At 45.1% G+C, this 10,643-nt stretch overlaps 1 pseudogene and 1 gene segment (V, D, J or C); both read left to right on the top strand.

Annotated features, from left to right (window-relative positions):
* Positions 1-728: 728 nt before the first annotated feature.
* Positions 729-1,364, top strand: LOC100988820 (immunoglobulin heavy variable 3-64D-like). The segment is given in 2 exon segments: positions 729-833; positions 937-1,364. Coding segments are annotated over 2 exon segments (474 nt in total).
* A 3,411-nt stretch (positions 1,365-4,775) lies between these two features.
* LOC103785316 (immunoglobulin heavy variable 4-30-4-like) lies at positions 4,776-5,266 on the top strand (annotated as a pseudogene).
* The last annotated feature ends 5,377 nt before the right edge of the window (positions 5,267-10,643 follow it).

Raw genomic sequence — 10,643 nt, 5'->3', positions numbered from 1 at the left:
ACTTGATTGAAGTCCTGAGCAAATGGTTGCAAACATAGGTCAACATTTTTCAAATCCTTCACTATAAATTTGAATTAATTATTTATTAATTACACTTGAATAAAGCAATAACAAAGAAACCAATAAAATAACATTTGACTAAAATGGAGCAATAAACAGATCGATGTTAACACAAGGAATATGACTGACTTATGAAAACATGCACATGAACCATGGTTCACCCTACGTATTTTGGTAAATTACAGAAAGTTGTCATAACAGATGAGGAATCCTGCAGACTTCACTAGGCATGGGCCATGCTGCCCTGGAGTTGTCTCAGGGGAGCTGCCTCCTCTGGTGATTAGAGCGCAGGCCCAGGTAATAGGACTAATTTTTTAGATGTGTAATTTTAGACACACTGCACAACTGCTGTGTTCTCTGTGTAAATTATCTCCTGTAAAATGTAACATTGAAACCTGCATTAAATATATTGTATAAATATGTAAGAATAAAATAAGATTATGAGCTAAATATTAATCAAGGCACAAGCACATAATATAAAATTATATTTTCATGAATGATATAATTATTCCAATCTGTCCCAGGACACTTCGTCTGCCCTGAGCCCAGCCTCTCCTGAGATGTCCCACCCCAGAGCTTGCTATATAGTGGGGGACATGCAAATAGGGCCCTCCCTCTGCTGATGAAAACCAGCCCAGCTGACCCTGCAGCTCTGGGAGAGGAGCCCAGCACTGGAAGTCGGCGGTGTTTCCATTCGGTGATCAGCACTGAACACAGAGGACTCACCATGGAGTTTTGGCTGAGCTGGGTTTTCCTTGTTGCTATTTTAAGAGGTGATTCACAGATAAATAGAGGGATTGAGTGGGAGTGGGCATGAGTGAGCAAAACAGTGGATTTGTGTGGCAGTTTCTGACCAGGGTGTCTCTGTGTTTGCAGATGTCCAGTGTGAGGTGCAGCTGGTGGAGTCTGGAGGAGGCTTGGTCCAGCCTGGGGGGTCCCTGAGACTCTCCTGTGCAGCCTCTGGATTCACCTTCAGTAGCTACTGGATGCACTGGGTCTGCCAGGCTCCAGGAAAGGGTTTGGAGTGCGTCTCAGTTATTAGTACAAGTGGTGGTACCGTACTCTACACAGACTCTCTGAAGAGCCGATTCACCATCTCCAGAGACAATGCCCAGAATTCACCGTCTCTGCAAATGAACAGCCTGAGAGCCAAGGACACGGCTGTGTATTACTGTGTTAAAGATGCAGTGAGAAGTCAGTGTGAGCCCAGACACAAACCTCCCTGCAGGGTACCTGGGACAACCAGGGAAAGCCTGGGACACTGTATACTGGGCTGTCCCCAGGGGCAAGTGCAGGTGGTATAAGCCTGGGTTTCCTGTCATGGTCTAGGGTTGCCTTTTTAGCAACTTACCCCAGAGAACTTCTCTAGATTTCCAATTCTGTAATAACATTCGATGTCGTCTCTGGCTGAAAAATGTCCCCTCAACTTTGTATCTTTTTTGTTGTTGTTGTTGTTGTAACAGGAGGATACATCCTCACCCTGCAGAAGCCTGAGTGTCACTTTGGGGGCAGAAATGATCCGCCTTGATCTCACTGATCACTGTCCCGAGGAACATACCCCACAGGGGACCCCGATGACTCCAGTAATGGCTCTGCCTCAAAACCATTGAAGAGTCCTTCCTTCCATTAGAGTTGACCACAGCACCTGGGCTTCAGCACAAGCCATACCACAGACGTCACAAAGCGGCAGCTTGACACCTGATCCACGTGCATTTTCTCACCTTTAGAAGCTGAGAGAGGGGTGTATTCTCAAGGTCAACACACTCTTTGTGGATTTTTACAGAGAACACCTGCTTTTACTTTATTTCATTTGAAGATAAATGAACAAATGTGCAGCTGCAAATGATTGTAATTTTCACATTTATTCCAATTCCAATATTTCTGAATTCTGCATGATGTCCTGCCACAGGGTTGTGTTTTCTACAGGTATTTTTCATCAAACCAAGAAAATGCATTTTCCACTTTCCGTGGTTTTTCTCCATGTGCAGAGGCCTTGAGTAGAGCACGTCTGACTGTGTTTGTTTTCACACTGCTGATAAAGAGACCTTGAGTAGATCACGTCTGACTGTGTTTGTCTGTTTTCACGTGGCTGATAAAGACATACCAGAGACTGGGAAACTTACAACAGAAAGAGTTTTATTGGACTTACAGTTCCACGTGGCTGGAAAGGCCTCACAATCATGGTGAAAGGTAAAAGGCACATCTGACATGGCGGCAGACAAGAGAAGAGAGCTTGTGCTGGGGTCTCCCCTTTTTAAAACCATCAGATCTCATGAGATTCATTCACTATTAAGAGAACAGTGCAGGAGAGACGCAACCCCCATAACTCAGTCACCTCCCACTGGTCCCTCCCACAACATTGAGAATTATGGGAGTTACACATCAAGATGAGATTTGAGTGAGGACACATCCAACCCATATCATTCCACCCCAGGTTCCCTCCCAAATCTCATGTCCTCACATTTCAAAACAAATCATGTCTTCCCAACAGCTCCCTAAAGTCTAAACTCATTTCATCAACTCAGAAGTCCACAGTACAATGTTTCATCTGAGACAAGGCAAGTCCCTTCCCCTTATGAGCCTGTAAATTCAGAAGCAAGTTACAAGCATTGGGTAAACACACCCATTACAAATGACAGAAATTGCCCATAACAAAAAGGCCCCATGCAAGTCCAAAATCCAGCAGGGCAGTCAAATCATAAAGCTCCACAATGATCACCTGTAACTCCCCTTCTCACATCCGGGACATGTTGATGCAACAGGTGAGTTCCGATGGTCTTGGGCAGCTCCACCCCTGTGGCTTTGCAGGGTACAGCCTCCCTCCTGGCTGCTTTCACAGGCTGGTGTTCAGTGTCTGCGGATTTTCCAGGCACAAAGTGCAAACTGTCAGTGGATCTACCATTCCAGGGTCTGGAGGATAGCAGCCCTCTTCTCACAGCTCCACTAGGCAGTGCCCCAGTAGGGACTCTGTGTGGGAGCTCTGGCCCTATATTTCCCTTACTCATTGCCCTAGAAGATGTTCTCCATGAATGATCCACCACTGCAGCCAACTTATGACTGGACATCCAGGTGTTTTCATACACCTTCTGAAATCTAGGCAGAGGTTCTCAAACCCCAATTCTTAGCACTCTGTCGATAATGGTTCATTTTTTTGGCCTGTTCATTACTGGTATTTTTCAAAGGAATCTCACTTGAATCTTTACTCTTTTGCATTTTGTCTCCATAACAATGTTGGGAAATTTTACCTCCACCATCATAACATGATCTAGTGATCTCACACATTTGTGGGAAACAATACCTACAAATTCAGAAGCTCTTTGCTTTTCTTTCCATGAAATATAATTCTTTCTGTTCTGTGTATAAGCATATCTTAGCAACCCTGCACACACCCACATAGATGTCTACAAGCCTATGAATTATTCTCTGTAAATAAAAATTTATATCAATTTCCCTCAATGTTCATAATTCTCCTGAGGGTGAGGAAGCTCCTTCTCAATCTGTTCAAACAAAATGCCCAGAGACCATCCGGTAGGGAAGGAGTTCACCTGGCTCTGGTGTGGGGTCTGTCTCTTTCCCTCTGTTGTCCCACAGGTCAGCCCAGTTGTTCAGGTCCTAACAAGAAAGCCCAGGTTTGTCCTGATTTTAAAACACATCAAACTTCTGATGACTCTCCTGTTACCTACATCCATGGAGATAGATTATTTATTATATAATTCACCAAACTAATGTCAAATGCCCAACTTGCAATACCGCACATCCTAGGGTATGTTCATGCAATTCAGTGGAGGAGAAAGTCTTTCAGAGACAGATGGATCTGAAATGATAAATATGTGGGTAAGGACTCTGGACTTGAGTGTCATTGTCCAGCCATGTTGCACAAGTGTGTCCTGTCAGGGAAGGACAAGAGTTCCTTGTGCTCTCAGAGGGAAGGGGTCACAGAGTTCCTCTCTGGTTCCCAGGAAAGACAATCGCACTAATCTTCATGATCTTCATGAGACTATCCTCCAGTGCTGACCTGTTATAGAGTTTTTGTCTGAAGTTCTCACTGCAATCCCCAATCTACATATTTTCATATAAAAGTGTTTAGAGGCCAAGACATATCTTCACGGTCACACATTGAGAAGGATGTAGATATGTCCCACTACCTTCTCCTGAGATCTCAGACAGAATCCCAAATTTCAAAAGGACACAGAAGGACAGCTCTCAGGTGCTTTTTAAAAATGACCCACTTCCAGGGACAGGGAGCTTCCCTATAACCATGGTGGATGTTCTGAACTACTATAAACATTGGATGGATCCAGGATTGTTTGAAGTCACTGTCATTATTACATTCAGCTGCTGTTTCAATGTGTCTGAAGTAGTAAATGACAATTTAGATGACAATTTATATGAATCTTCAAGGGTAGAACAATATTGACCATATTCCAAAATCTGTCCTTGATCCATGATCACACTCATCTCCCAGACCAGGTCCTTCAGCACATCTCTTTACCTGAAAGAAGAGGACTCTGGGCTTGGAGAGGGGAGACCCCAAGAAGACAACTGAGTTCTCAAAGGGCACAGCCAGCATCCTACTCCCAGGGCGAGCCCAAAAGACTGGGGCCTCCCTCCTCCTTTTTCACCTCTCCATACAAAGGCACCACCCACATGCAAATCCTTACTTAAGCACCCACAGGAAACCACCACACATTTCCTTAAATTCAGGGTCCAGCTCACATGGGAAATACTTTCTGAGAGTCCTGGACCTCCTGTGCAAGAACATGAAACATCTGTGGTTCTTCCTTCTCCTGGTGGCAGCTCCCAGATGTGAGTGTCTCAGGGATCCAGACATGGGGATATGGGAGGTGCCTCTGATCCCAGGGCTCACCGTGGTTCTCTCTGTTCACAGGGGTCCTGTCCCAGCTGCAGCTGCAGGAGTCGGGCCCAGGACTGGTGAAGCCTTCACAGACCCTGTCCCTCACCTGCGCTGTCTCTGGTGGCTCCATCAGCAGTGGTAGTTACTACTGGAGCTGGATCCGGCAGCCCGCCGGGAAGGGACTGGAGTGGATTGGGGGTATCTATACCAGTGGGAGCACCTACTACAACCCGTCCCTCAAGAGTCGAGTCACCATCTCAGTAGACACGTCCAAGAACCAGTTCTCCCTGAAGCTGAGCTCTGTGACCGCCGCGGACACGGCTGTGTATTACTGTGCGAGAGACACAGTGAGGGGAGGTGAGTGTGAGCCCAGACACAAACCTCCCTGCAGGGAGGCGGAGGGGGCGGGCGCAGGTGCTGCTCAAGACCAGCAGGGGGCGCGCGGGGCCCACAGAGCAAGAGGCCCGGTCAGGAGCAGGTGCAGGGAGGGCGGGGCTTCCTCATCTGCTCTGTGGTCTCCCTCCTCGCCAGCACTCAGATGTCCCCAGGGCTCCTCTTTCTTTATTATCTGTGGTTCTGCTTCCTCACATCCTTGTGGCAGACAAGAAAGGAGGAAGACAATTTTTCTGTTTACTGTTGAGGTTTCACCAATTACTAGGAACTTTCCTACAAGTTCCTGCGTGACTCATTTTACCATATATGTGTGTGTGTGTATATATATATACACATACACACACACACCATATATATACCATATATATTATATAGATACACACCATATATATTATATATATACACACTATATATATAAAATATATACACACCATATGTATATTATATATATACACACCATATATATATATGGTTCTCACCATCTCTTGATTTGTGTCATCAATGGAATTGTGCCCTATTTGAAATTCATTTACCGAAACCTTAAATCCAATGGATCTATACTGGAATTTTAATGATGTAATTAAGGTTAAATGTGGTCAAAGTGTGAGACCCTAATTCAATAAACCAGTTGTCTTCATAAGAAGAGGAAGAGACACCAGAGACCTCTCACTTTTCGCGTGCACACAGAGAAGAGGCCGTGAGGAGACGTAGTGCACTAGAAGGTGGCCCTGTGCAAGCCAGGAAGAAGCCATACTAAGAACCAATTTTGCCAGCTCCTTGATCTTCCACATTCAGACTGCAGAATTGTAAGAAAATCAATATTTGTTGTTTAACTCACCCACTCCTGTTGTCTTCTTATGAAGATCCAAACAGACTGATACCACTTAACTCTGTTAGCTCTGTTTCGTGGAGGGAGGATCAGCCCCCTGAGACTGGACACTTCTCTCAGATTTCCACAAGAAGTAGGCAAAAATAGTAGTTCTCATATAAAAATGTGTCATGGCCCTGTTGGCTATTTTTGAGCAAGGTCTCTGAAACCAGCCCTTGTGTGTGTGTCACAAATGTTTTCTTTTATCTTTTATTTGGACATAACAAATAGACAAGGGGTACCAGCTGGATGGAGACTGGTCACTGCCCATCTTCTGCTGTCTCCTAAGTACGTCATAGAAAACCACACCAACATCACCAACGTCACTGTTTTTCTTCAACCACCTCAAACCGACTATAGAAATGATCCCTGAAGTATAGTCTATTTCTTCAACTTTCTAAATTTGCACTGAATCTCTTCCTAAATGGGGAGCTACATGGGGTCTGAGTTTTGTTCCTTTCTTCTCAGTCTTCCCCAAGTGCCAAGGACAGAATAGACTTAAAATAAAATTTGGCCGTCAGTGCCCCCGACACCACATCACTTTCCAAAATCCACATCCTGCATCCATCCTTCTCTGGACACCCCTCATCGGGCAACCTAGGAATGGCCAGAAGCTGGTATCAGCTTATGGGCTGAGGCCACGGGTTATACACACGTGTGATTTCAGTCACTCACACTCTACTGCAGGACCACACCTGTGTTCTGAGGAGCTCAGGCATCTGCTGATCTCAGCCATTCTCTAATAAATCACACACCTCTTATTAATAAAGGTCCGGATGGCCCCATCAGCTACAGAGCAGTGGAGTAAAGCTCATGGGTGGGTCCATCAGGCAGAAGTCAGACAATGGAAGGGATGGCTGGTCACTTCCCTTTTCACTGATGTTCCCAGTGAATGTTAATGGAATAAAACAATATTAACTACAGAGGGACAGAAAAGAAGACTGGCTCATCAAGGTATTTAAGGACCAGAAACTTTATTTGGGGGGAAAGTGAAATACACTTTTAAATGGAAAGCCCTAAAGCACATACAACAGGTGACAGAGTGGCCACTGTGCACATGAAGGCTGAGGAGACGGATGGTAGGGTCCGTTCCTCCAAGATGTCCCTGGGTGTGTGATGGTTGGACTCCTCATGCATATGAATATAAGAGCTGGAGAAAAAAGGGCCATATCCCACAGGAAAGGAAGACAAAAAAGCAGATGGGCATCCCTGGAGAGAGCTCATTAGATTTGGTGTGTTTAGGACGAAAATTTCTTCCAAAAATTGTAATGTTCTAAGCTAAATATGAATCTCTTCAATAAACTGAGAATTAACAGGAGAATAGAGCTATGAGTTGAGAGAAGAAACAAATCATGAGAGAGCAGAAAGCAAATCCACAAAAAACTGTCACATGACAGAAGTCAGAATGGAGCTGGGGCAGCTACTTCATTATTCTGAAGACTTGTTGACCATGTGGAGAAGCGGCTTGAACAAATGGGGACGTTCTCCAACCTTCTGAATCAGCCTCCTTCTTATGCATGAGTAGAAATCATAGTTCTGGGGGTGACCTTCCCAATTTTCCTGTCCGTACCTTTTCCCCCAGGGGTAGAGTGTCTTCCCAACCACAGTGGTTTCTCATCAGTGTCCTCAGCTTCTCCTCCATTGAACTTACCCTGCAGATTAAGAATTTCTTCTAGATGGAGTTCTTTGGGAATTTTCTGTTTTCTTTAGTTTCTGTTGACTCCACCACACCCCATAGGATGCAGGTTTTAGTGGATTTCCCCTGAGACAGTGGAGGTGGATCCAGGCATTCAACAGTCCTCGCTGTTCTTCCCTTCCTGTCAGCACCACAGGAGAGCAGATAAGGGAGTTGACTGTAGATTTTTCAAATCCTTGGGAAAATCCTGCAAGGACTAGTAGATTCACACTCTAATACCATTAGCACATGTATCCAAAAAGAAACCTCACTAAATATTTCCAGGTTAGCCTGTTCCTCTCTCAATGCCATCCAGTGGCACCTGCCCTGGGTTCACTAACATGTGGGCCCCAGTCCTCTCTGCTGGCATCTCTCTCCTCACATTTCAGTCTTCTCGTTAGCTCTGTGAAAGCAGCTCAGATATGTTAAAAGGTTTTCTTCTTCATTTATTCAGTTTTTCAGGTTTGTTGTTAATGAGGTCAGAATAAGACCATAGTTTTCTCATTTTTCACATTCCCACACTGAGTAGCCACTTTCTATATAAAAGCCAGAAACTAAGGGAACAAATCAAATATCCATGTCCACTACAGGTGAACGTTAAACAATTTGACATATGATTATGGACCAAAGTACAATGCAGAATTAGAATCAAGGCATCCTCATTCTCATAAAAGCATGTCTACATTCTCAAATAACTCTGTTGAGTGAAAGTAGCTGAAGAATTAAGAGGGCCCTTCATAAACTTCTAATTGTATAAACTGCAAAAGGTACAACTATTCTACAGTAACAAAGCAGATTTGAAAATGTGAGAAACGGGTGTTGAAAGTAATTGGGTGGTGAGATGAAATTACAGAGAAGTGACAGAAAGATTTAGGGATTAACTTAATTGTACACAACCTGATTAAAGTTTGCACACATACGTTACCATTTTCCAAATTGTGCAGTGTAGATTTGAATTATTAATTGTACTTTAAAAAGCAGTAACAAATAAACACATGAATATGTTTATTGAGGAGGAACAAAAAATAGATGGGTATGAACACTGGAAATATCTCAGACTCTTGAAAGTACACAGGCTTGAACACTGGTTCTCTCTGTATACTTCCGGTAAACAGCTGAATACACTAAAAGAAAACAGAGATGTCCTGGCGGGGGTGGAATCCTGCGAACCTCACTAGGTGTGTCCCACACTGCCCTGGAGTTGTCTCAGGGGAGCAGTCTTCTCTAGTGGTCAGAGCCGAGATAATGGGGTTAACTCTGTCCAGCTGTGTGACTTTGAATGCAATGTATAAACACTCTGTTCTGTATGTAATTTATCTTCCTTAAAATGCAACATTGACACTTACATTAAAGGTATTCTACAAATATGTCAAAAAGAAGATGATGACTGCTAAATGATTATCAAGGCACAATTATATAATATAGTGATATTTTCCTGAGTGATAAGATGACTACCAATCTCGGGGGCACTTTGTCTGCTCTGAGCCCTGCCCCTCCTCAGGATTCCCAACCCAGAGCTTGCTATATAGTAGGAGACATGCAAATAGGTTTCTCCCTCTGCTGATGAAAACCAGCCCAGTCCTGACCCCACAGCTCTGGGAGAGAAGCAGCCTTGGGATTCCCAGGGGTTTCTATTTGGTGATCAGGACTAAAGACAGAGGACCCACCATGGAGCTTGGGCTGAGCTGGGTTTTCACTGTTGCCATTTTAAAAGGTGAACTAGAGAGATTGAGCATGAATGGATACATTTGAGAGAAACAGTGGATATGTCAGGCAGTTTTGGACCGGGATGTCTACATGTTTGCAGGTGTCCAGTGTGAGGTACAGCTGGTGGAGTCTGGAGAGGACCCAAGACAACCTGGGGGATCCCTGAGACTCTCCTGTGGAGACTCTGGATTAACCTTCAGTAGCTACTGAATGAGCTCGGTTTCCCAGGCTCCAGGGAAGTGGCTGGAGTGAGTCATAGATATATAGTACGATAGAAGTCAGATATGTTATGCACAATCTGTGAAGAGCAGATTCACCATCTCCAAAGAAAGTGCCAAGAACTCACTCCGTTTGCAAATGAACAGTCTGAGAGCAGAGGGCACGGCCGTGTATTACTGTATGTGAGGCACCAGGTAAGAAGACATCAGTGTGAACACACAGACACAGAATTTCCTGCAATGATAATGGAGGAGGCTGGGCTAAAAGGGGCACTCAGGACCCACAGAAAACAGGGGCAGCTCTAGGGCAGGTGCAGACGGTCGTCATGGGCTGCTTTCCTTCAGGGTCTGAGGCTTCCTCTGCATCCAACAGTTTCCCTGGGAGCCTCTCGACATTTATGCTTCCGTGGCCACCCCTGAGGTCTCTGGACATTCTCATTTGTTGCAAAGGCAGATGTAAGTGTTGGAGGCATAAAAACGCACAGGAGGCCAGGGAGGCTGTAGACATTTTTACCCCAGAAGGTCAATCTCACCACTAGTGCTGGAGGAGGGTGGGAGTTTGATGAAGCTGCCCTAAGTATCCTGTGGTCTAAGCTAAGTCCAACGAGGCCATTTGTGCCTCCCTGAGCACAGTTATCCATCGGGGATGTCCCATGTGTCCCAGCAGCAGCCATGCCTCAGTGTCTCCACTGTGCACAGCCAGTGTCTGGGAGGAGCTCCCAGGATGGGTGTCTTTGGCACACACCAGGTGGCAGGTGTTAGAGTGCGGTGCAGCAGCTGGCTGCCTGGTCTATTGGGCTTCCTGATGTTGGAGGTATGGGAGGTGCATTCTCAGGTCCAGCACCCTGTTTGTGAATTTTTATATAA

The sequence above is a fragment of the Pan paniscus genome, chromosome 15, assembly GCF_029289425.2.
Source record: "Pan paniscus chromosome 15, NHGRI_mPanPan1-v2.0_pri, whole genome shotgun sequence".
Lineage (NCBI taxonomy): Eukaryota > Metazoa > Chordata > Mammalia > Primates > Hominidae > Pan > Pan paniscus.
The sequence above is the reverse complement of the archived record's forward strand: the minus strand, read 5'-3'. Positions and strand labels throughout refer to the sequence as shown.